The sequence below is a fragment of the Thermobia domestica genome, chromosome 8 (assembly GCF_964235325.1).
Source record: "Thermobia domestica chromosome 8, izTheDome1.hap1.1, whole genome shotgun sequence".
Classification (NCBI taxonomy): domain Eukaryota; kingdom Metazoa; phylum Arthropoda; class Insecta; order Zygentoma; family Lepismatidae; genus Thermobia; species Thermobia domestica.
Genome location: NC_137461.1, coordinates 221,332,739 through 221,360,182, shown reverse-complemented (window position 1 = coordinate 221,360,182; position 27,444 = coordinate 221,332,739). Strand labels below are relative to the sequence as shown.

The following is a 27,444-nucleotide window of genomic DNA, read 5'->3' as shown; positions in this document are numbered from 1 at the left end:
CGGAAATGGTTACTTTTAACCACTTCCAGATTGAAGATATAGAACCTACTTTTGGGAAGCTGAATCGATTGCAAAAAAAAATTGCATCTTGATATTTTTTTTACCGTATTCGCTCTACGGAAATTAGTGTGCAAACCGAAAGTAGCAGTAAATTTCAAACCACTTCCGGGTTTGGTTGAATATTGTGGATTGCAATGGTATGTTTTCTCTTGACATCCTGAATCGCTTGTAGAAAATCGCTTGCCGATATTATATATAATATATACAGGGTGGCCCAAAAGTAGGTATGCACCCCTGCATTGATGAAGTATAACATTCCAGTTTATGGGTTTATTTGCTTCGGTTGTTCCGAGCAAATAAATGTTGAAACCGGAAATTGCTAACTAGTATTACTTCTGATTTGAACAGAGGGTTAATGGAGAAGGTGAAATCTATTCTTGGGCAGCTCTATCAATTGCAAGAAAGTACATTTCAATATCTCTTACCATTTTTGTTCTATTGAATCAGAATTGAAACCTGAAATGTCTAATTTGAACCACTTCCAGTTTGAACAGAAGTTAATGATAAAGACCTATATTCCATTTTGAACAGAGGACGTATTTTAAGACGATGAATCGATTGTAGAAAACTGAATCCCAATATCTTTTACTGTTCTTCTTCTGTAGAAAAGTACTGAAATCGGAAGTAATATTTAATTTCAACCAGTTCCGGTCTTAGTAGAGTGTTTGGGATAATTATGATAGGGCTACGTTGCCTGCGACACTGTATCGTTTATAAGAAAACAATTCTCGCTACTTGTTTCCGTTTTTGTTTTCATGGCGAAAAATGTTGAAAGCGGAAACGACTAATTTCAACCATTTTCGTTTTAAATAGAGAGTTAACGGATAAAATGGTATCTATTCTTGGGAAGATGACTCGATTGCAATAAACCATATCGCGATATCATTTACCATTTCTGCTCTATGGAAATAGGTATTGAAACCGGAAATGGTTTATTCGAACCACTTTCGTTTTAAACAGAGAGTTAACGAATAATAATACCTATTCTTAAAATGCTGATTCGGTTGCAAAAAATCGCCTGCTCTATGGAAATCAATATTGATACAGGAAATAGCTTAATTTAATTACTTTCGGTTTGTATAGACAATTAATGGAGGAGATGGAACCTATTCTTGGGACGCCGAATCGAAGAAACTGGATCTTGGAAGAAACTGGATCTCCATATCTATTGTCATTATTTTTTCTCTGATAACTGCCGATAGACGAACGAACAAAGCCGTTCCATAAGGCTACCAGTAAGGCTACCGTTGTGCATAGCATAGTTTGAAAATCATAATCTTCTTCTTATACAACAACAACAACAAAAACAACAACAACAACTACTACTACTACTACTACTAATAATAATAATACTTGTGTAACATTCTTCCAAAGTCCAAGGGGGACATTCAACTAGGAGATTGTAGTCAAAGAATTGGCCAGCGATTCCATTTCTGGTTTCCAATATAACTCTTAATAATAATAATAATAATAATAATAATAATAATAATAATAATAATAATAATAATAATAATAATAATAATAATAATAATAATAATAATAATATAATCGCTATTGGTTTAAGTTCTACGAATTTTTTTGTACTGAATTAGTGGAACAGACACATACAGAGAAACACACAAATGTATTTTTGCACCTTTAATAAAATGGTAGTATCTTGTTTTAGCCATACTTTTCCTTATTCTAAATATCTACACATGTAGTTATTCCACCCTCATTATCTACATGGGACATCAAATGTTAAAAAAAGAAAAAAAAACTTTTTAGGAGCTTGGTATTCTTATCCTTATTTATAACAGTAACAATGTTATATTTATTTTTAATAGGGTTAGTTTAAAATTATATTGCACAAAATGTCTCAAACATTAGCTGTATATTGCCTTGTGGATTCAATTTCGTGTCTTCCTTTTTGAATGAGTAACTTACTCTAAATTTATCCCATCTACGGTATTTAATGATGGATGGTACTAGAAATGATTGTAAATAAACGTTACGCTCTTCGGTCTCAAAATATCAAATAAAAAAGCAAGTACATGTGTAGTACTGTTGGCTAGGTTTGTTGAATGTCATAGTTCCTTTGCCACATTAATATGCCTACTCCTTCTCCTCTCTACATAATTACTGAGAAGGGAACCAAAAAGGTACACCGTCACAGAACATTCATTTTAAAATGACTCCATGAGGACATAATTTTTTCCTAGAAGAATTCCTGGGACGGATATCTACAGAAACAGAGCTTTATAAAGAAAACCTTCCTTTTTTTAAAAAAATCTTAGACTAATGAAACACAATATACAAGGTGATATACGATAATACAGTGACAAACAAGAAGAGGTGATAGTAGACGTGCAAGCAAACAAAAAGTGTCTAAAGAAAATAGGTAGAAAATGGCACTGTTTTCAGGCGTTGAAAAGGTCGCAAATATTCTAATGTTATCTCGAGTATTTCATGAACGTGGAAAGATATCGCGGACGGGTCTAAAAATTACACAGAAAGTCGCACCGGCAAAACTAATGACGTACAGATGGTAGAGGAACGATCGCCGCTCAACTTGGATCCCCAGAGATGGCGAGTACATGTGTCGAATTGCCGATTCTACATCTGTCTAGAAGGCTACCTTTTGCACAGCGACTGCTCTACTACAATCTATTTGTAAGTCATTCCATTCATTCCATTTGTCGGATGCGAGTTTCTGTGTAAAATTTTAACCTGGCCGGGATACCTTTCTACGTCGTCGAGATATTCGGCACTGTATCAGTAGTCTCTGCTGGTCTGCAATGCTTCTCACTTGAAAATGTTATCGTTTTCAACATACGTACATTAGACACTTTCCCCCCTTAATTTCATGTCTATTATCACCTCTTATAGCTTGTCGGTATATTATCTTACTATGCTATATGGACACAAACACTTCACGTAGCACTGGAGAAGATACTCAATACGACTACCATGCAGAAGATGCGAGTTAATAGTGTTTTACCTGTGGATAGTCTCCAAATTTTGTTTGGTAATCAAAGACATAAAAATAGGAGTTCAAATGTGCACTAGAATGGTAATCACCAGTTTGTACCACGGGAGCCACCACTTGGGCATCACTCAGGGCTTCCAACGTTTCGTCTCTAATGTTTATAGGATGTTGCACTGGCCTTTCCCAGTCAGTATACTCATTCACTATTGTGGCAAGTATCTCATTCAAGTGATACCTGTATGTATTTCTCACAAAAGTCCTCAATATCCTACTTCTTCTATCGGTCTCTATTCCATATTGAATGTCTTCAGCGGAAAACGCGAAATACGATTCTGCCTTCACAACACCAAACAGAAGATCGAATCTACTGAGCCGATCAATATATTTTTTAAGATTTTTCTCATGTGCGTTGTCTATAACTACCCCATCGACACTGGGAGCGAATGTTGATACAAATTCGGGGGCTTCGATAGGGGTGCTGAGGATGGCTTCGAGAGGGCGTTCGCGCAAACACTTGAGGAGGTGAAGATGAGGGAGATCAGGAGAGCAGTTAACGTGACGAGCCAGCTGGAAGGCGTACTTGGTAGGATCCTGCACCATCGCCCATGGACTTAGTGAGGACCCACTCATCAGAATGGCTCGATGGAACAGCATACCTGTAACAAGAATGAAAGAATATCAATTCTTGATTTAACACAAAGCAGTACGAAATGTTTTAAATTGAAAGATTTGTTATAAAAACATTTAGTCAAACCGTAATGTTAAACAACAGTCTCTGCAATTAAACAGATTGGATATTGAAACCTATGTAACAGACTAGGTATATAAGAATCCTATGTATCAATTTGTATTCAGTCATGATAAAATTATATTTTATTAAAGTAATATGATTGTAGTCTATGATCCCAACATTAGAAAGTCGGAGTACCATATATGTATAAAGATAATTGACCATTCTAAGGTTTCTAAGACAGTTGTTCTACCAAGTTATCATTGGACGAACCGAGAATAACGTAGCAAAGAAGACCAAAGTTTCTACAATAGAACTGAGAATTAAGTTTTTCTTAAATATTTCCCACCATTGTGTTTCATGGATGGATATCTCCTCTTAAAAGTAAGCTGCTTAATTAGGCTGTATCATACACTAGAAATATTACAAACAGTATTTCCACATTCATGCAGCAACATGTCTTTATTTCTACATTTCAATACCCTGTGGAAAACACTAGGCTCGAATAAAATAACTCAAATAATAATTTGGGCAGTACGTTTCGTTTAATATAACACAAATGCTGAAAAAGTATTCTAATCAATCAACCAATTATTAATCTCCATTATTTAAGTAACTCTCTTTTATATTTAAGAATCCTAAAACAGTATTATCTTGTCAATGCAATTGTAGCTGAATGAACGATGCTTGATTTGTTTTATTTTGTTGTATCGTTCAATGTTTGATTGTGTAGCACTTCCTTTAGAAATACCTTAATATCGATATTCTCCTGCAAAGAGTATAATATATAATAAAATTAAACTGCATCCTGTATATTTAGGAAATCCATATATTATAAGCATCAGGGAGTAATATAAAACATAACTGTTCTTTAGCAGACTATAGTAAACAGAATGAGTGACGTATTAGGCGTGCGAGCAATACGAAATCAGCTTTAGGTGCACACATACTTTAATTAGTAAGCTTCCTTATTGCAAAAAGAATAATTATCCTTCGTTGATAGCATTGATTTATAGGTACACAGTGCATTTATAACGTAACTAATAAACCGTCCGATCATTTTCTTCTTTGTGCCTCAAATTAACTTTTATAAGGTTGTTACCAGGGGCGGATCCAGAGGGGGGCGATCGGGGCGATCGCCCCCCCCCACAAGAGGAAACTTTCTTATTTTATATATAAATAAACCCATCCATAACAAGTTTGGAGCTCTTAAAAGTAGCAGTATTACCGCCGACCGCCCCCCCCCAGAAGTCCGTCCTGGATCCGCCCCTGGTTGTTACATGTATTTTCTGTTCTAAATAACAACATGCGTGCCAAATTCATGGTGTACAATGTTACAGCCTATAAGTCTGGACTTATTGCTGTTCTGTCGTTTAATCTTTGCAAAGCAGCGATCTTTTAAACAAGGATATTGAGTGTAATCAAGGTATAATTCGATTTCTCCTGGTCTTGAAATTTCAGGAGACTCAACTGACAATTCAGAAATTGTATTCTACATCTTTCACAAACCATATGATTCACTCGTTCAGCAAAGTTGATTGCCGCAATAATTTTCTACCCTTGGCCACCCTCGTTGTGTGCATCCGTAAATCCTTTAAACTCTTTGGAGCACTCGTGCACACAACCATCACTTAAACAGTACAGTACAGTTCCCTCCATAATCCTTATTCATTTGAGGATGAATTGCGACTATATTATGGCCTTCCACCTGGAGCAATCGAATTATACTTTGCAGTTCACACTTGGCGGGCGCTTCGCTTGCACCCGATATGTTTTCAAGCTCGCTACTCTTCAATGATTGAACGGGAGATTCTTTCTATCTATCGGATGGGGCGGCGCGCACTGAATAGCTTTGGGATATCCTAATTTCAACATATCACGTGGATCTTTTCTGATAGCTTAGAAGTGGTGGTTGAAAAAAAACTCTAAATATAAAAAAATAACAAAATCTATTACTGTACTAAGTTTTATAAAGATGGAATGAGTTGAACTGGAGGCGTTAAGACAAGCGATTGTATATACAAATATATTACGAAAATTTCACTGTAAGTTCAAACACATATTGACTATCCAGTGTTGATTATCGATACGTCGGAAATCAAAGATTTGCACAGCAAAAAATTTCGCATGTTTACTAAGCAGATCAAGATCTATCAGTAAAAGCTAAGCTTAATGAAGATGGAATGGATTCATCTGAGGATTACAATATACTATCCTTCAGATATTGCTTCTTTAAACGTCTAAATTAAGGACAAAAAGCTGAAAGCGAATGTTAATTGCAAATACATATCATGTCATGAAAACATACAATGCAAATTTTCCATAGGTAAGTTCATCCATTCAAAATTTCCATATAATTATTTCTCTTGATTGGTCAAATACAGGACAGTTAGTTAGTGTGATTCCAAATTCCTTTTCTTGCGGAGACTAGTTTTTGTGTTAGACTAATATGCTGACAAGGGAACATCTTATATTGATAGTAGCGTTGCCAATACAATCAATAGAGGAGTGAAAAGAAGTGAGAAATCCAAAGTTTTACGGACCGACACGCAGAAACACAGGAGATACAGAGGAAAGAAGGATCTAGAATCATGTGAAGATAGCAGTGCAAAAGATACACTGACACAGAAAGAACTTCAAAATAATCAAAGTAATCAAAATGATATTTACACAACAGTATAGTAAACAAACATTGTACCCACAGACATGCTCAATAACATCATATGTAATGCAGGGTTGCCAACTGAGCACAAAACGAATCTAGAAGATCTAATTAGGGATAGAACCATACCTGTGAAGTCGTGATGTACAATGTTGCCAACGTTTGAAGATTGACCTATATGAATATCGGATGTAGAAGAGAACATACAGTACACGATTCTAGGTAGTTAAAACCAAAATATGAGACCACAAAAAATAATATAATCACTGAAGCACGAAAATAAGGGACGAAGCACAGTGTCCAAGCACGTTTGCCCAAGTGGAAAATCAGAATAGTATCAAACACAACACACAAAACTGAAATGATGTATGCTCTTGGATTGACAATTGATTAGCAGGCTCGCGTTTATGATGCACGTAATATTGTACCACCTCACACATTATTGGTAGTCAATTTTTCAGTGTTGTTGTTGATAAAGCGCTCCGTAGTGTATTGGTAATGTATGCACTCTTTTACATCCAAAATTCATGTAGGAATTTACATAGACCTCTCTTCAAATGTTGGGAACACGGTACATCATGACTTTACAGATATGGTTCTAATCATAATTAGATTTTCTACATGCTATAATTTGTGTTCCGTGCCATTTAACAAAACTCCAATTTGTGCTGAGTTGGCAAAACTGTATTACATATGATGTTATTGAGCATGTCTGTGGGTACAATGTTTGCTTACTATACTGTTGTGCAGATATAATTTTGATTACTTTAACCATTTTGAAGTTCTTTCTGTGTCAGTGTATCTTTTACCTTGCTATCTTCACATGATTCTAGACTCTTCTTTAATCTGTATCTCCTGTGTTTTTGGGTGTCGGCCCGTAAAACTTTGGATTTCTCACTTTTCTTCACTCCTCTATCGATTGCACATTGTTTGATTGGGCAATGCTACTATCAATATAAGATGTTCCCTTGTGAGTGAACTGCGAAGCTAAAGCAATTAAGCAAGTGGAAAAATAATAATAAAAAAATAAATCTGTGAGTTTAACGCCCCACAATTATGCCCTTTAGGCTAAGAGAGAAGGATGATTAAAGCCAGTGAATGATGATAGAATAATTGGTGGAATGAGAAAGTGAGAGGAAAAGGGAGTACCCCGAGAAAACCCACGGGCACGATGTTGTTCACCACAAACTTATTTGGTCGGGAATCGAACCTGGGACCCGCGCGCCAGAGGTAAGCACTCTACTTCTAACCCGCTGTTCCGTGGAAAAAAAATCGAGCTTGCAAAGTAAGACGTAATGTCAATGCGCTTATATATATAGGCCTATCATAGAACTTTAATCAATATGTTCAGTATCGAACATTGGACCACTCTGTTTTTTTGTATAATTACTTAACGTCTGTGTTAAAGCATGGATAAATCTATGGATCCTGCATTTACAACTTATTTCTTAAGAATATATCCACTTTATGCATGCATTTTGATCAATAACGACGAAATGAATAGACAATTTGATTGCTAGACTTTTACGAACCTACTCATCTGCATTTGGGTACAATTTTTTTAAAAAGCAAGTTAAGTAAATAGAATTATGCTCTTTCCCCGTTGAAAAAGAAATTAATTAAACTTTATCTCATTTTTCCAAATTATTTTTCTTTGTTATAAAAAAAAAAAAAAAAAAAAAAAACGAGCACAGTATAAGCATTTTTTAAATTGGTAACTGGTTGTAGAATCTACATTAATTCATCTCTTAATAGGATACACAGACGACTGTACCCAGAAGATATTGGAGACAGGGAAGGGGAATTTGTCTAATAAAGAAAGAAAAAAAAAACAAGGAAAAAATACAGAAAGTTGAGTATTATTTAAAATGTCATTTTATGCAGTGGGAGGGAGATTGGTGTTACTCCAATATATCTCCTGGGTATATATGTATATATTGCAATTTTTCTTTGTGTGATTTTCTGTTCTCTAGAGGGATCTCGAACATTCATAAACTTATCGAAGTCTCCTTCCTCGTCAAGGGTAGAAACGAAGACGAAATATGTGTTGATTAATTGATTCCATTTGCATTTACGTCCTTTCTCATTAGTAAGGCTATTCTAGTTTAAAGCGAGAATTGAATCACTAGAGTTCGACCAATGGTATCCCGCCGGGAATCGAACCCGGTATGTCATTCCACAAAGGCACGGACTGGAGGAACCACTAAACTACAATAAATATTTGGTATTCATAAAATAAACTAGTACATAAAATAAAATATGCACAAAATAATTTAAAACACTTCGAAGTTTCAAAATTTAGTTTCATTTTAGTGTATTAAAAAAGGAACACCAATCAACAGTAAGTCAGTCGTATATTGGCCAGAGCAAGGACAACCAAGCAGAGGTAGAGGGTGGTTATTTTTTGCAGTCGATTCACCGTATCAAGGAAACATGATACCATCACCCGAAACAGTGCACCAAAAACAGAAATGTTTCAAACTTACTAGTACTTCCAGTACACTAGTACTTATTTCCATAGAGCAAAATTGGTAAGAGCTATCGAAAACTGGTTTTAGCCAGACATTCAGTGTCTTCAAGAATGAGTTTCGTTTCGAATTTTATCTATCTGTTCAAACCGGAACTGGTGAAAATTTACGATTTTCGGTTACAACGCTGATCGCTTAATGGATAATTCTGAAAAAAAAAAAAAAAAAAAAATAGTGACAACCAGTTTTCTGATATGGATTCAGCACCGCAAGAACATGTCTCACTTATGATTTTATCCTCCTATTGCAACTGCAAGTCATATCAATCAGTGGCGTGTTTAGGAGGGGGCTTCCGGGCTTAAGCCTCCCCCCGAAATCTTACTTACTATAGTCAAGTATATGAAATATCTTGCAGAATTTTCACATTTTCAGGCAAAGCCCCCCCCCCCCGAAAGTTAGCAAAGCCCCTCCCGAAACAAAATCGTAAATACGCCACTGAAATTAACACTAATAAGCTGGTTCCAATATTAATTTTCATTTATCAAAAGTAGTAAGAGACAGTCAGTAATTTATTTTTGATGCGTACCTAGGTATTTAGCATCCACGGAAGAGAAGGAACAGAATATATCTTTGCTTTTATTACTCTATTGCAATCAGTAGTTATAGATGTACTACTTCAAGTTTCATTATTGAATTCACAATAGTTTGGAAGTCATTTTTTTTTTGTTTGCAAGTGTTTTTGTGTTGTTTGTATAACTAGTTATGTTAATTTTTCCTCCCCTCCTTGAAGTTCCAACTGGATGAAACAATTACTTGAAAAATATGTAGGCCTATATATCTCAGTGGACTTTTATGTTTTTTTTAATTCAGGTCCTCAATTTGAAATATTTTTGTGTTGCTAAGTACTATTGGTTACGTTTTAATATACAAATGGAAAACGCGAAACTCTACATGTACTAGAGGTCTGCACGGGCCGGAATTTTTAGCCCGAGCTCCTGTGATAATCAAATGAGCCTGAAATAAGCCCTAATTACAGAAACTTAATAATTAACGCAAAATTGTATTTTTATTTATAGCAATTAGAGGTTTAATTTTGCAGTTGTGCTTTAAAAGTTTTCCAGAAAGAACGGTGCATATATATATATATATATATATATATATATATATATATATATATATATATATATATATATATATATCATTGTACAGTATATTTACAAAGTTGGTCCCGAAAAGGCCCGAGAAATGTGGTTGTATACAGGATGGTAGCCAGCCCAAAAATGTAGGAGGGGCCCGGCTGAAGTTAGGGGGGCCCGATCCAACCATACTATAGTTTATCATTGTATTATAGTTCATTTCAAAGCCTACCGTAAAAATTTTAGGGGGGGGCCAGCGAAAATTTAGGGGGGGCGCCCCCTAGACCCCCTGGATACGGGCCTGGTTGTATATATAAAAATTAGCCCGGGCCTGAAGTTATATATGTTTTGTAGGCCTGAGCCCGTGCAGACCTCTAACTTATAACCAAAACAAAAACTAAAATGACGCCACTGTGTTGCGTTATAACATTGTTGAGTGATTGTTGTGATATTAGGTATAAAAATGTACCGAAATAAAAAAGGTAGTACTGTACCGACTTCAAAACGGTGTAAAAGTTATTAATATAATATTGTTATTAATGTCATTGTTAATATAATATTTTTATTAAATGTCTGAGGCAACTAACTTTAGTTTCTCGTTGCTTCGATTAAGGACAAATAAAACATCATAGTTGAATAATAATTTTTCCTGGTTAATTAAAGTTTTCCATTCTAGTTATGTGATTTGCATGACTGCAAAAACGTCCTAAATTCACCAACTGAAAAATCTTTCAGATTAACATCCCACGACAGTTTAGGCTAAGGGAAACAGATAATTAAGGCAAGTGAATGATAATGGAAGAACTGATGGAATGATAATGTGGAAGGAAACGAGAGTACCCCGAGAAAACAAATGGACATAATATTGTGCTCCACATACTTACGTGGCCGGGCATCAAACCAGGGACCCCATACACCAGAGGTAAACGCTCTACCACTGAGCCCAGGTCCGTATCCAGGGGGGTTCTAAGGGGCCGGCCCTCCTAAATTTTTGCTGGTCCACCCTAAAGTAGGCTTGGAAATGAATTATAATATGGTTGGATTGGGCCCCCTCTACATTTTTGGGCTGGCTACCTGCCTGACTGAGCCACCGTGCTCTTCAATCCATCAACATACTGTACTGAAGGACATCACAAATCCATTATTGCGATGTTATTGAATTAAGGTGAAATTATTTTGTTTTCATATAAGATTTTGGGTTGGATGTAGGCTGTAATATTATGCAAATGAGTAGCCTTTGGAACATAGATGCGAAAAATTAAAAAAAAAAAAGAAAGAAAAAAACAATAAGAAAAGTCGGTATTTTTCAATTCAAGTCCTCAATTTCATTTAAAAGCTAGGAAAATGTGAACTTCAGACTACTTGAAGTATTCCAAAAAGAAATTCGTGGAGACGCCACTATTGTTCTCTCTCGGAATATTCGTGATGGAGAGAGATAAAATGCATACACGTGTTCGTGTACCGTATGTGTTTGGCTGTCTGATCGCAATATCAGCACGCTAAATTCTAATGAATTAAAAGTATATTTTCGTCCTTTCTATCTCTAAAATGGTATCACTAAAGTAAAGTAAAGAAATTTGGGCACATGTGAAGATCTCATGAAACGTTACTTCGAAGCCGAACGTTATTGGATGGAAATCCACTATTTAAATGTCAACTCTAGCAAAGGACAATTGACAAAACGAGCTTGATTCATGCGTGACTGTCCGCTGAAATCAGTTTTATCATTCCGTGACTAATTTATCGATTAAGCAAACGGAAAGGTTAAAAAAAAAGGAAAAAAAAGAGCCACCATCCGTAGAGTAAATGGGTACGTTTGTACTCGTAAAAAAAAAAAAAAAAAAAGCTTTTATTCCATCATTTAGTTTGACTTATAGGGGTATGATCATTTATGGTAGAATAGATTGTAATCTTTAATTATGATATAGTTTTAATTAACTTGTCGAGCAGAAATTTACATGATATTCATTTCAAAGCAAATGTGGCTTCATAACTGGTAATTATTTCTCTTTTATCGTTTATCTACGTACTTCCATCTTTAAAGGGAAACTGTTTTGAAGTCAATGCTTTACAAGGGAAACATCCATAATGCTATAAATAGAATTTTTTTTGTAAAAAAGAGAAAAATGTATCTTCTCTTAAATAATAATCATAATTTATTCATATTATTATAATGGCATAATTTCAGAAGTGTTTCGAACAATGGAATAGTAAGCGCGTCTGTATTCCAAGATTCGTAATGCTAGTGTGGAATTTACCGCGTTAACCCAGACAATGATGGTGCTACACCAAGGTACAATTCAATTTTAACATTAAAACCGTGTGTGTGGGTTTTCTCAAGGTTCTTCCGTTTTCTCCCACTTTCTTCATTCCACCATTTCCTTCATTTATCATAATCGCGGAATCATTTAGCCTAGTCAGCATAAACGTGGGACGTAAAACTTAAAAAGTTTTATTTCAGTTCGTTTCAAATTTAACATTGACCAGTGATCTCAGCATGGTTGACATTTTAACGTATTATTTCAACACGAAAGTCCGGCGTTGCGGATAATACATGCTCAGTGTTACTGGTTGATTACAGAGCCGGTGGTCAGCACTTTAAACTAGAGGATGATGTTTAGTTTGCAGTGTGAAAATAGCACCGTAGGCGTGTTAAAGAACTAGGTGCATAAACGAAGGAACGTGAAAATAGCAACAGCGTCAAATTGTTCTTTCAGTATATATATATATATATATATATATATATATATATATATATCGTGAGTTGTTATTGACATCACAGCTCACGTCGTGAACGCAAATCATTAAATACTATAGTAATCGCGAGGAGACGTGAAGCTTGACCTAGATTTACCAATTTCACCATCAGTGTCGTCTCTCGCGCTATAGTCTACGGAAAATATCTCCTGAAGGTGCAATGTTATCGGATTGCCACTGAATGTCGTTTTGTTATTAGCGTTTTCATTGTTTTATATTTTTCCTGTGTTGTTTTATATTTTTATTGTTATCCTTTAATTCGAATAATTGTTAATGTTCTTTACGTGATGTTTTTTTTATTTGTCTCTCGTTTGCCATGTCTTTTAAATTTGGCGACGTTGTTGGTATACTTCTCCTCCTTTTGTTGTTTCAAATGTGCGTTCGGAAAGGCAGCTCCATGAATTGTGCCATCACACGTGAAAGAAAGCAGTTCTGTGATTTGTGTAGGGCTCAGGGTTCACAAGTGATTGAGGTCACTATAATATTGATAATTGTATTATTTGTCACTAATTTGTGATCAGCCAAATCTTTTTATTTGCTAAAAACAATCGTATAGTTTAGTTATTTGGAAACGTATCGCACCAATTTCAAAATCTTGTGTATCAGACAGATGCATCTATACTGTCATTTTTAGCGTCTAAATTGACTTGCAAGGATACAATAAATGTTTAAGTAACTGATAATGTTAGTTTTTGTTTTTAATTGTGAGGTATGAAAAATGCTGAACACAACAACTTTAAAAAACATAGAAAAAAAACTAAACTAGCAACAAACTGTATTCCCTGTAAACTTTCACGAAAACAGGTTTGTAAACGAATGATTTTTTTTGACAACCCTTACATTATCAGAAGTACTAACCGTTTTCGATTTTCTTACTTATTTTCGGTGTATTTCAACCCATAAAGACTCTTCAAGACAGCGCTAAGCCAAGAGCATTTGACACCGCGTGTGATTACTTTGCTACTTATTGTCCGATGCTCTTCTTTCATTCAGGTAACATGGTTGCCAAATTGAAACATTAAAGTCTACGATGTTTGTTTTTCTCACTGACTATACCTGTATTTCATTCCACGTAAACAACCTGAAAATAATGTTTCATTATCCCTGATTAGAAAGAAAAATTAATTAGAAAGAAAATATTTTTGTAAGCGTAGTTGTTTGTTATTGTTTGCCAACTTTTAAACAAAATAACACTAATAGTGATTGCTAAAATCACTCCATACTTCAAACAACCACGTCAGACATTTGATTTATCCACTCTCATTTTAACAATTTACTCCAAGAAATACAATGGAGTTGAAGTAATACCAGACATATGTAAAATTTAACACAACTTGAGCAATGCAGATCAATTGCGTTAAATAAGCACAGCGTTTTTGTTTTACTGCATAGGTGGGCAATTCGGGAAATAGCTTGATTGCTGGTTTTCTGCTAACTAACTAAAACTAAGGATGAATTTAGTTTCTATTGTGTACCGTTTGTTTTTAAACTTCCATCTTTAATCTGTACTGAGCATAATGGGCGCATGATAGTATGTTTTATGTGAGTACTGACGAGTGCCTACACTCCAGTTGCTTGGTTATTTTTAAACTCAAAACAATGTTTTACGATAGGAAGCAAATGGAAGAGAGAACTCCAAGAGAAAGTGCGTTTTTTTAAGAGACTAACATCTTTCAGTGTTACGTTCTACGGTTATGCCGTGTACGCTAAAGAGACAGTGATCATAGAATGAATGAAATGGTGGAATGAAAAAGTGACAGAAAACGGGAAAACCCCGAGAAAACCCACGAACACGGTGTTCGTCCAGCACAAAGCCCAATTGGAGTGAACTGGGATCGAACCAGGGACGAACGAGGGTACAAGATAAAGCGTGATGAATGACACCATTAAATGTACACTTTCAAATTTATAAAATGTACAAAAACAAAGCACTCAGGGCCGGATTTCCCAATAGGCCCGATAGGCCCAGGCCTATGGGTGCAAGCTCCCAGGGGGCGCACGGCCGAGAGAAAAAAATTCTAGTTTTACTTTAAAACACAGTTTTTGTGTCACGTTATCAAAATACTTCATGTAAGCTGTGTTTCTGAGATTAAAACTATTTTATAATGTATTACAGAGTTTTTTATTTATTTGCCCAAATGGCTAAATTAAACAAAACCAAAGTTATTCACCAATCTTTTGTTAATACACTAACGGTATTTTGTTAAGCCCAGAACCAAGTAAATTCCTCAAAAAACTTGCAATGATAAAATTGCATCGTGGAGTGGTGTTTAAGCAATTAACATATAGGCCTGATATAATTTTTTAATAAAGGTTTTTAGGAAAGTAACTTTAACCAGACTAGGGGGCGGAAAAAATTATTGGGCCTAGGGGCGCCAAAATGCTAAATCCGGCCCTGAAAGCACTATAGGAAAAATTTTACTTGATAGGTATTTTTTTTAAGTTCCTTTGTATTTGCGAGATTTTATGAAATGTGGGTCTAAATTTAAAGTTTAATCTGAATAACGTGTCTTCTACTGGGAATCGAACCCATAATTTCGCAGTGAAAAACCAAACATTTTAACGATTTACCAACGACTGACGTCTGAGAATGATGCTCATAATTCTAAGTGAAAGGTGAAAGATCTTATTTTTGATACATGTTTTTATAGTAAATATATGCATGTATCTAACGATTGGTATATATGTAGTATGTGAACCAATGAATGTTCAAAACTCTTACTGAATTGAAAATGAAGACGTTATTTAAAGTTAATTACGATGAATTGCTTCCTTGTGTTTTCTCTCAGTCAACCAACAGCTCTTATTTCTCTGCTCATTTGCGGGAAAACGCTACCGTTCATTTTTCTTTCATTTGTAACATAATTAAGTACTTTGCCCCAACAGAATACACCAACACGACGTTTCACGTTAAACAACTTTTGAATATTCCTTTTATTAAACCGTTTATATTTCAGTAAGAGATTCTTTATTACTTTAATTTTCCCGTTAAAATTGTGAAAGAATCTGGAATATTTAATATATTTCGTGGAGGAATTTTCTTTCTAATATCCAAATTTCTTAATCAAACAGGAAACACTATGTTGAACGGATGGTAGAAAACATGTTAGTGTTTAGAAAGATGTCTCTACATCTAAATCTCCCTGAATTTTTCGTTTCTTTCGTCAACGTTCAAAATAAAAACAAACAAACAAACAGAAACAAATTAATATTATTTTTAGTCTTAAATGGTTAATATGTTCAATTAGATCTTCCTCAATCCTCATGATTTACTCATGTCTTGTAAGGTCAAATTACTTTGGGATGTACAAGTTCTCTAATATATTGATAACTTTGTTTTATTGAATTGTATAAACACAATACTGTCGTGAAGCTCGAAGTTTGCTTTCCCGTTATTTTGAAGATATATATATATGTATATGTATGTATATTTATCTATACACCCATATCTATCTAAGGTAACTGCAGGTATATACGCCAGTGCAACTAAGCACGCCAAGTGTTCAGTGCTGGCACGTTTCCGACGAAATCCGCTGGAATGCACCTTCACTGTGTGCCACGGGCTTGGACAATTCCGATTTGACAGATATTCCGGAAGACAGGTCTGAGACCGCCACGCGGTGAAGTGTAGTTTGCTTCGGGAAGGTTCCCTGGAAGGACGTTATTATTTCAATAGAGGTAAGAATCCGTTATTAGTACGGTACCGTTCTAACTCAGATCATTACCGATTGTGTACAACGATGTACTCCTTATTTCATGTCCGTCTAGGAACACTTTGTTTTGTAAGTGTAATTTCAGTATTTGTGATTTCACGGCTATTAAATCAATACCAAGCATCGCGCAGCGAAATACGCCAGGACTTGTGCAGAACTGACTGCAGAAAACAAAGATGTTTTCATTTGTCCCACATGTTCCATGTAATATCGGTGTAGTGTTTTTAAGTCACAGTACTCTCACACTGTTTGTTTATCTTCTTATGGACTAAACCTTTTCATTTTGGAGCTTCATTTCAGCTTTGGACATTATCGTCTTTACATTTTATCTTTTTATCTTCATCTTGCACTTTGATTAATTTATTTTCTGCGTCACCCATTTTGTGTAGTAATATTTGGGTTCCTATAATAAGACGATGTAAGCAGTTGCAAGATTTATTAAAGGTTTCTAGTAATATCTTAGACTTGGCGTAATTACCTGCACGTGTTGGTAAATACGCCAATTCGTAACACTTTTTTCTTTTACCTTGGGTACAACACAAAAGTGAGTGGCATCATTGCCACACTTTTTCTACACGCGGAAAAGACTACTCTGCAATGCACATTAGAGTGGAGTGAAAAATTGAAGTGTGCATATCGGTATTCTAATAGTGTGGGATTATTGCTCCTTAGTAAGTATTTTAAAAATCAATATTTATTTTCGTTGAAATCTATTATCTTTGGGTGCCACCAGCATGGTTAACCCTTTCCTTCCGCAAAATTTTCCAACTTTTAGGTTGGCGAGCAAGAAGACTAGAGGAATGGTTGATATTCTGCCAAATAATTTTCTTAGAAACTTGAACTAAAAAGAATTGAAATGGAGAGTATGTGTTTTCATTCTGCCAAAGCATTTTACAATACGTAGAGTGAAAATATTTAAAATGTTCGTGCTACAAATACAAGGACTGCTACAAATACTGGCAGAAAGGGTGGAATAATACGACGTTTACAAGAGTCTGTTCAGAGACTTTTGCAATGGTTGGTTTGTCTGCTGCACGTAAATGAGCTCCCTTTAAGACATTTGCTAGAATCAATTGATGGTAAGGCAGCAGGTCCTCATGCATTTTCTGGACAGATTGGAAGATCACTAATAAATTGTGAAAACCAACCAGTTGTTGAATAAGATGTAATTGAGAGCCATCTTTCAGCTTTCTAGAATTATAATGATCTCAGTGCGGATCAGAAATATTTGTATGAGATTTGCAGAGCTGTTTCAAATGGACATTTTCCTGATTCTTTGGCAAAACGCTATCCAGGAAACATTTCGCACGTCAGGTGGGTTCCTATAGCAAACAGAATCGATTGTATGTAGCTACACCAAACCCTTCAGAAGAATTAAAAGTGCTCTCTCAGTATGTTGTAAAAGTGTATGCGCCAGTTTGGTTCAGCATAAAACAAACATTTTTGCACAGATGGATCAAGGCATTTCTTCAAAATAATTCAGTTATCGCGCTTCCTTCCTGAAATGTACAAGGCAGTCATTGATCCTGTACTTCAAAGAAATGGATATTTTGCACATCCTGAAAACATTCTCCTCTCTATGATGACAGATGAGAAGAAACATATCAGAGAACTGGACTTAAGACGAGTCCTTAAAGCAAAAACCTCGCAAATGCCTGGAATCAGAAATTACGACATTCCATCAGTCAATTTTGAAGCTGAAGACTACACAGAACTCATAAAGTGGACAGATTTGGCTATAACTCCCCCCCCCCCCACAATTTATTATGGATCTCACTGCTGCGAATATTCACAGAGTCATTCAAGGTGATACCACAAATATTGAAATTCCGAATATTCCATGCCTTAGCCAAGCTGTAGAACGATGTGTAAAATTGGTGACAGAAGTATCGTCTTGTGTTTGTGGTGTAAGTGCATGAGATGGATACATAAGGGCAAGACTCGAGCCCCGAAGACGTACGCCTGTCTTCAACACAAAGTCAGAGTTTTCTACAGTGTAATGTATGTTGACATGTATCTCCACATATTATTTTGATATGAAGTTTTCCTAGCTCATTTTCAAGAATAGAAAGTAATATATTTTGTCATGTTTTCACATATTATTTGTATATTAAGATTTCCTAGGTTATTTTCAAACTGAGTTCAGAAATGTCCATGTCATTACATGACTTTTCTTATATTTGCAATTAATCTAAAAATTGTGTGAAGATGTCTATTGTAACATACACTACATACAAAAACCTAAATCTTATGTTTGTACTGAGTGATGTATTTTTGTCATCTTTTTTTCACATATCATATTATAAAGCTTTCTTAGCTTATATTCAGACAGACAAGAATGAAAAATCGCCTCACTAACTTCTCTAATATTATTAATATACAGTATTTATCAATGATGCCTGTAGTCGAGTATATACGTAGGGTAATACAGACTACACATAAATCTAGTCCAATTTTACGTACAAGGTAGTGTTCTTTTTTGTGTTTGCTCACATATGTTTATAAAGACTTTCCAACTGATTTTCAAACTAAGATAAGAAACAAAAAAGTTGATGTTATGAAACTTGTGTAATATTTGTAATAATTATAAAGATGTTGTATTCGAATATAGATGTATGTAAGATACTTAGTTTCATTTTTCCATTAAAGTATAATGTAAAAAATATAAGTACGTTACAACTAACTTTTCGAGCCCTCTATATCTATAACACTAAAAGGAACTGACTCAGTAGAGTGAGGTTTCTGTGATACAATATTGTTGTATAATAACTTTTCCGAACAGAAAAAAAAATGCTTCATTTTACAATACTGTTAAAAATACATATTTCAGCCAAATTTCAAGTCCGTATAGCACCCAAAGGAAATGACTCAGGAGACTAATATTTCTGTGGCACAGTACTCTAATGGTAAGGCAACTTTTTCTCTCTATCAGAAAAAATATTACAGAAAAAAATAATTTTGTCCCTTTTACCAATACGGATAAAAATATTGGATTTCAGCCAAATTTCAAGTCCCGTGTGCCACCCAAAGAATTAATTAACGAGACTAATATTTTTCTGATACAGTACTCTAATGGTAAGGCAACTTTTCCGCCCTATTAGAAAAATTAATTCCCCCAAAAAATTTTGACCACTATTTCACTCCACCCTAATTCACATGTCTTGTTCTTTGTGTTTCGTGAAAATTAAGGCCGTAAAACATTCAACACCCTTAACGTGACGTATTTAATGGCACCCACCTTATATCTATCCATTATCTATCTATAGGAGGGTGGATTGGAAAGTTCGTAGTCTGTCTAGGAAGGAAGCAATTATTTTATGTTTGTGCACATTAGTTGCGTAGTTATATCCGTTGGCAATCACTGTGCAAAATTTCATTTCCCTATTGTTTCACGTGAGGAGTTTATAAGGTGCTAAATTGGCGGAAGTGATGGGAATTTGTGACATGGAGAAAATCACCAGGACAATGCTCGCGTTCACACGTCGCTTACATCCATGGCAGAAACTCATTTCTGTGGGTTCGAACTGTTGCACACCCGCCGTATTCGCCTGATTGGGCTCCACGGACTTACATTTCTTTAGAAACCTGAAAAAAGTGTTTGGGGAGTCGGCGATTTTCTTGCGGTATAGAGGTAAAAAAGTGCTGTAGTTGGGAATTTTGCAGGCCTCAAGGAATCATTTTTTTTTTTTTTAAAAAAAAAAGCATTACCGGAGAGGTAGCATAAATGTACCTCGGTTGAGGGATATTATATATATATATCGACGAAAACAAAAGAAAACATACTCTTAATACTTATTTACCACTTGATATACAAGTATTTGATACTACCGAAATTTGTCGATATTAACTTTGCTCACATCTTGCACTTTTATAATTGTAATACTTTCGAATAGTTTAAACAAAACAAATCTAAAAAAAAAATAACACACTGAATGTAACAGCGAAGCAGTAGATTAATATTCTTTATTGTAGGCAAAGAGTTCCCTGGGAACAAGATCAGTTTACACGCGTTCAACTTAGGAGATGCAAGTTCAATTCCTGCTGAGAGCTCCTGTAGTTAAACTGAAGGTTCACGTCTCCAGTGTTAAACTCCAAATCAATCAACCATCTATTGTTGAGAAAACTATAACAAAAATATTTTTGTAAATCTCTCTCCAACATTGTGATCCGAAGATCCTTAACCCCTCTCATTCTAAAACAGTTACCACTGCACATATACAATAAGTTCGTTTATTTTCTCTCAATCAAACTTGAATCACCTACATAACAGTTGGCTATTATGGTTCTAGTTTGTTCTTTTTCCAAAGAATTTGGACGCTGTGGCTTCGTGTGGGAGCTCACTCCTGGTACTAGCGTCCCTAGTTCGATCCCAGGTAAAGTGAGTTTTTGTTGGACAATATCTTGTCCGTTGTTTTTCTCGGGGTTTTCCCGTTCCTCCCATGCATTCCATCAATCATTTCATTATTCTTCACTTTCATTAACCATAGGGGATATAACTGTTGGTCGTAGATATAGAAATTTCATTTTATTTTTTTCAAAAACAGATATTCTTCTACTAGGAAGTCCATACTACTAACTTTCTTCTTAACAAACCATTTTCCAAATATCCTACTACAACAAGTTTCTTCGTTATCCCTTACAACGGCAAGATAGCCACTATAAGTACACAATACAAATTACGAAAAATTACTGGATTGTATTAGAACATATCTTGTAGACAATTACGTACATGGTTTTAAATATTTCATTAACCTAGAAGATGTTATAATCATACCGGGTGTATCAAAAGTCCCGGGCATACGCCAATGTCGTTATGAGTGTCGACACGAAAACCAATTGTTGGAAATAGTTGATTTTAATCTAATATAGGCCTACTGGAGCTTTTGCAATCTCACGAGCCATTTTTAGCTCCACACTGATAAGAACCCAAGGGTAAATGAAAAAGCTTAGGATTAGAATTTAGATTTCTGGGATCTCGGCATCTATGGCCATGTTAGTCCTCCACGTATGTGGGATGACGTCCCTCGGTGATTAGATTATCCGAGGAAAGGGGAGGAAGGAAGCGTCCTGGGACCCATGTTAGGTACCATCCCAGCATTTGCTTGGTGTGAATGAGGAAAACTGGAAAACGACATTCAGGATGGCTGGTCTGGAAAAGCTTTTTATACTTTTTTTTACTAAGTGCCTCCACTGGGAATCGAACCCGGGACCGCTCTCATTTTCAAATGAAAGCGTTCACGTCTCAATAAATCTAAAAAAGTGAGTAAAGTAGTTCAGAATAACGTTAATTTAGTAACAACTACAAATGAAAATCAAGCGGTTTTAGGTTTGAGCTTCGCAGAAGCCATTCGAGATTTGTTTAACTGCTCATCTGTGATCTATTATTCATTTCTCTGGTTCAGATCTCGGCGATCAGAGATTAGTAATGGCAAAATTAAGAGGAAGAGTTTAATATTTCATGACATTCGGGACACCTTGCACAATATATAAATTACTTGCGTTTCAACACAGTAGCTTGTGAAAGCAGTGGTTGGAATATCAAAGGCATGTGCGCTTTCTGTTCCCAAGTGTACTTCGATATCTAGATAGAAAACAGACAGAAACTATCTTCTCCAATTCCATATTTATTGACTTACGCGGACGTAATATCTAATTCAAACATAATGAACAAGTATTGCTTAATAAATTTAAAAGCTACGTGTATATTTTTTTTTATTTCGATCTTATTAAACAGTGGTTAATGATACAGTATATATATACTGTAAGATATGAAAGTATGTATATTTTAATAATTACGTGTGTTTCATCTCATTTATGAAATAAAAACAAATACACCATCATATTCTCCTAGCACACTTGCAATAAAATAGTACATCAGTATATGCAGGGTGCGAATTACGATCAGGGATGGAGGGAAAAATCCACCTCTGGAAAGCTTTTATCCCTGGTTGGAAGGCTGAAAAATATTCCCAGCGGGGATGCTATTTTCCCCTCCGACCCTCGTTATATTTCTTACACCATTCAAATTCTTCAATTCAATGTGATAAACATAAATCCGTTTGAGTGTTGTTAATAGAAAATTCATTGTAAAAAGTAATTTGGTTAGGTTGGGTTAGAGTTGGTGTGTGTTGGAAGCTGCGTGTGAATATTTTTTGAAAAAGAAATTTTTAGTGAGATCTGCTGCTGTAGGTTAGGATAAAAATTATATAATACTGGTGTACTTTCCCTCAAACCTAAACCAAGTGCGTTAAGTTTAATCGTTGTTGTCAGCAGGGTTGGTACGATTACAGCAAGTTGGCTTAAGCTTTTTCTTAAAAAACTTTATCCCCTCCTGGAAAAATCGCCTAATTCGCACCATGAGTATATGGTACTTCACTCTCTATAGAATTAAAATCAGACTCAGAACATACTCTTTGCTCTCGTGAAAATAACTCAATTTCAATTGTATGCACCACTATGATGCTCATATTTGTTTCTGTGAATTGAACTTTGTGTGCTCTTTTTAACAGTATATTCTACATTTTATTCCCGCTCCTCCGTCACCTGCCACAAAGGATTTTTTTTTAAAAAGTTGAATCACTCTGCAAAGAGAAGAAATTCGTTAGAACTATGAAAATAGTAGACTGTAGGAGTTGTCAAGTGACTACAATTGTTTGTCGACAATACGATAAACGATGCAGGTAAAAGTGTGCTTTTCCATGTCAAGACGTAGGAGCATCCTGATGTGTATTCAGTGTTATTGTATACTTCGGAACATTATGAAGAAATCCGACTGCACCTTCATGGGTCCTCCCTTCAAGAAGATGGCTATAAAAGACGACGACGAGATGAGGAAATTGGAAGTTCAACGCTGATCGCTTGTCTACCAAAACCTTCTGGGCTACGGCGATTTCCTTCTAATACCAACTCCTGGGGCTACCATGAGTTACAGACTTTCCCTTTAAATCACCTGAGGCTGATATGAGCGAAGGAGATTCCTTCTAACTCCTACTCCCGATTCTGCTATGAGCTACGGAGTAATACCTATTTCTGAATGAGGCTGCTATGAACTAGGACAATTATCCTATTCCAAGGCCACATTGAGTGCCGAGGAACATTGAACTTATTGCACATTGAAAACATTTTAGAGAAGACTTACAATAACTTTATGATTTTTTATAAGACAATTCTTTTTATAATAAAAGATGAAGAGTTAAAACTCTATTTACATTATTTGAATACTCTGCTAAAACAGAACATTGCAATACAACTGTAGCGCTCATGCAACTTTAACCCTTTCAGACCTGATTTTTTTTTTGTTTACTCTCCGAGTTTATTTATATTTTGTCTCATTATTCGTTTTGACTTAACAAATGAAATACAACCGTGAATTTGTTTACGGGTGCCATATTTAGAGAATTATTGATGAAACATTTTGCGTGCACTAGGGTTTAAATAAGTATGTGAAATACAAAATGCAATAAATCGAAAACATCATTGTGATCTACATAGTTCAGAAACTCAAAACACATCACTAAAACAGAAGGAGAATTTATTGCAAATAGTTTGTTTCTACAAGAATATAAAGTGTACGTGGCTGAACTTTGTCCATCGTGATAGCCCCTACAAGTACTCTACAAGAAATGTGCGTTGCTTCCCGACAACAGATGAAAACACGAGAGAAATAGCCGATAGTGATTTAGACAAGTTCAAAGAATACTGACATAAAAACTCCTGCCATTTTGAATCCTCCAAAGTATCGGTAATTATATTAATCTGAAAATATGGTGTACACAAATGTTACCAACAGGTCCGAAAGGGTTAAACGTAAACTAGTCTATTCTATCAGCTTTCGCCATATGATTTTTTGAGGTTAAAAAAAATAAGTAGTTGCACAACCATGCAGAGTAAGAAGCAAATGCTATAATCCATATACTGTAATATACTTAAGTACATCTAATAAATCTAAATATATATATATTCAATCCAGTTTCCTATCAAACCACTTGAGTTTGTCGGATTTCTACTAGTGTGAATATCAAGAACAAAGTGTGTGATCATGACACTGTGTCTGCAAATGATGCTTTGAAAAGAGTAAACAACTTAAATCACGATCAAAAACAATAAACTGATTTATTTCTTTCGTTTCCGAGATGAACATTACGGAAATGAAATATGGTCATTGAAGAGGGTTAACTTCTTTTTTTTTTCGATACCCCATCCTATTGTTCGTTTGGTCCCCCTCCTATTATAACAGACTGATCAGCCCCTTTCTTGCGGTGGAGGAGAGCTACCACTTCTTTATTAACGGAAATCGATAACAGGCTTAGAGGCTGTTGAGAGAGTCTTCATAGCGTTTCCACCGTCTTTCGTCTCCCTCTCTTTCTTCTCCTATTTCATTCCACAGATTTTCTTTTATCCTCTACGTATCCGCAGCATTGTTCTGTTTCTTTCTCGTGTATGCAGAAACCGGCATGCAACAATGTTGCTAAATGTGGGAAATTTTATTAAAAGAAATCGCCTCCTCCCAAAAAAAAAAAAAAAAAAAACCGCATAATTAATTTGAACAATGTAATATTGTAGCATATACATTTAGTCTAATGATCTTGGGATCAATTTGCGGTGTGGACCACATTTTTTAGTATTCTCTCAGTAATTACAGCATTTGAGGTATTGTTTGAAGTACAAATTATCAGATTGTAAGTAAATAAAATCAGAGCACTATGTCCTTTTAGCCTACAGAACACAATTGTGAAGGAATCAAGTTTAATAACAACAGCAACAATTTCACTTTCGGAGATTATAACTGTTCGTCATCAGAGGTTCTTACGTAACTTGTTCGTAACTCAATTGTTAGTGTTCTGCTTTAGTGTGGTATGAGATCCGCGTTTATTTTCCAATGGAAGCTTGGGTGACACCATGGCTCAGTGGTACAGTGTTTACTTCAGATGCGTGGGACCCCTGGCTCGATCCCTGGCCAAGCAAGTTTGTGGCGCACAAACATCGTGCCCTTTGGTTTCCTCGGGTACTTCCATTTCCTCCCGCATTAGCATTTCACCAAATCATCCATAATCATTCACTTCTCTTAATCATCTGTCTTCCTTAGACTAAACGGCATCTAGTGGGACGTTAAACTGAAAGATTTCGTTTAATTTTTCAAAAATAAATAAATAAATAAATAAAATATAATAAGCAAGTAAATGTCTGGTTATCATCAAATTTTCTCATAGAGAGGTGTCACCTGGAGCCACAAAACTCTGTAGAGAAAAAAATTTTCACCTTATCGCGTACGGAGCCCTTTTTTCGATTTTCAAGAGGGATTGGGGATGCGTAAAAATGTATCCAAACGTTTATGTACACTGAACCAACAACAGTACCCGTGAGATAGGATCTCAACCTTTTTCCTGTCGTTCAGGTTGTATATACCTTGCGCTGATCTTTAAATTCTCTTTTGATTAATCTTATTCTTCCCGTGCAAAGAACGGGCATGTCAGCTGGTCTGAGATTTGAGTTCGAAGCTGCTCATTGTTATGCAGTACCGGTATATTTTACACATTTCTTTACTTTCGAAGATTTTGCATCAACATTATTTTTCCCGTGCGAAGAACGGGCATTGGAGCTAGTGATTAATATAGCTTCAATACTGTAAAATGTAATTAGTTTTTATTTGTTTAACATCCTGCGTAATGTCCTTTAGGCCAAAGGAAATGAATGATTAATAAAAAATGAATGGTTGTGAAATTAAAATCTTTGTGCTCTACCATCGGGAATCAGCTTCAGTGCTATAAACTGTGCTTTATAAAACTGTTCGCGCATCATACGCCGTGCATTAGAGTTAAGATTTAACCATAACGCACAAGGTATGCGATTATCAGGCTTAGAACTTTTAGGATCAGTTTTCATAAGGAAAAGGAAGGGAAAAGTGCTAGAATAAGATAAAAAAAGGACAAATAAGTGCTCTTTCCTTTAAGTATTTTGACAACTACTCTTTTATCTAATTTAAAACAAATTACCAATTAATAAATAAATTTTATTACATATCAGTAGTTGTAAAGCTTAATTTCTATATAAATCGGCAATCAGAGATTGAAATTATAAAAATAAATTGCTTGATTACATTTAACCTTCTTAGGATGGGAGGGAAAGATGTCCAATATATTGGACATTCCTTGTATTAGTGTCTACATAGACCATTATACAGTGAAACCTCTACTAACGGACACCTCTGTAAAGCGGACACCTCTCATAACGGACATATTTTGTAATCCCCAAACACTGTAATAGGAAAAACCATGTTGGCAAACCTCTCTAAAGCGGACACTCTCTAGTACGGACACGGACAGTCCTTTCTGTCTCTTATAGATATTATTTACCTCCATATTACGGACACTTTTTCTAGAAACAAGTTGAAAAGTATAGAAAAAGTACATTTTCAGTAATGCTTACATGTATCACCAAGGAAGCATTGTAATAACATTTTTCCTTGTCAACTGGCTGTTCAGAAACTCAGATGAAGCGTCTTTGTTTATCAACATCCTCATATCCTTTGCTTGCGTTCCACTCCCACCCAACCTGTGTTAGCATCAAAAGTGATTGACAGTTGCCTGCCATTTGGGATTACAATTCTACTGTTCCGCTGGAATCAAGCAGAAGACGTGTTTGGTATTTTTTGTCCGCGTATACGCATATTGTCTTAGTGCCTTGATTTGTAGAAGTAAATCTTTTTAAGTCATTCTGCATCGAATACACAATAAGGTGTAAGTTGTTGTGAGCTTTCGAAATGCCACGAGAAGCGCTAATGCTAAAATCGAATTGATTGAATTTTCGAAGAATACTGAGGTGTGCGAAGAATAGCTGAAAATTTTTGTATCGGTAAAACACAAGCACCTGAGATAATATAAAACCAAGACAAAATAATAAAGTAAATTGTGAAAATAACAATGAAAATAGTGTCTCATTGCTTTGAGCAAA

General features: G+C 35.4%; 1 protein-coding gene across 1 annotated transcript in view; it reads right to left on the bottom strand.

Annotated features, from left to right (window-relative positions):
• LOC145693440 (neuroligin-1-like) overlaps positions 1–27,444 on the bottom strand; it is a 437,693-nt gene that overhangs the window by 106,144 nt on the left and 304,105 nt on the right. The window contains exon 3 of the mRNA XM_081769435.1: positions 3,041–3,684. Within this exon, the coding sequence (XP_081625561.1) occupies positions 3,041–3,684 (644 nt within the window). The remainder of the gene's footprint in view (positions 1–3,040; positions 3,685–27,444) is intronic.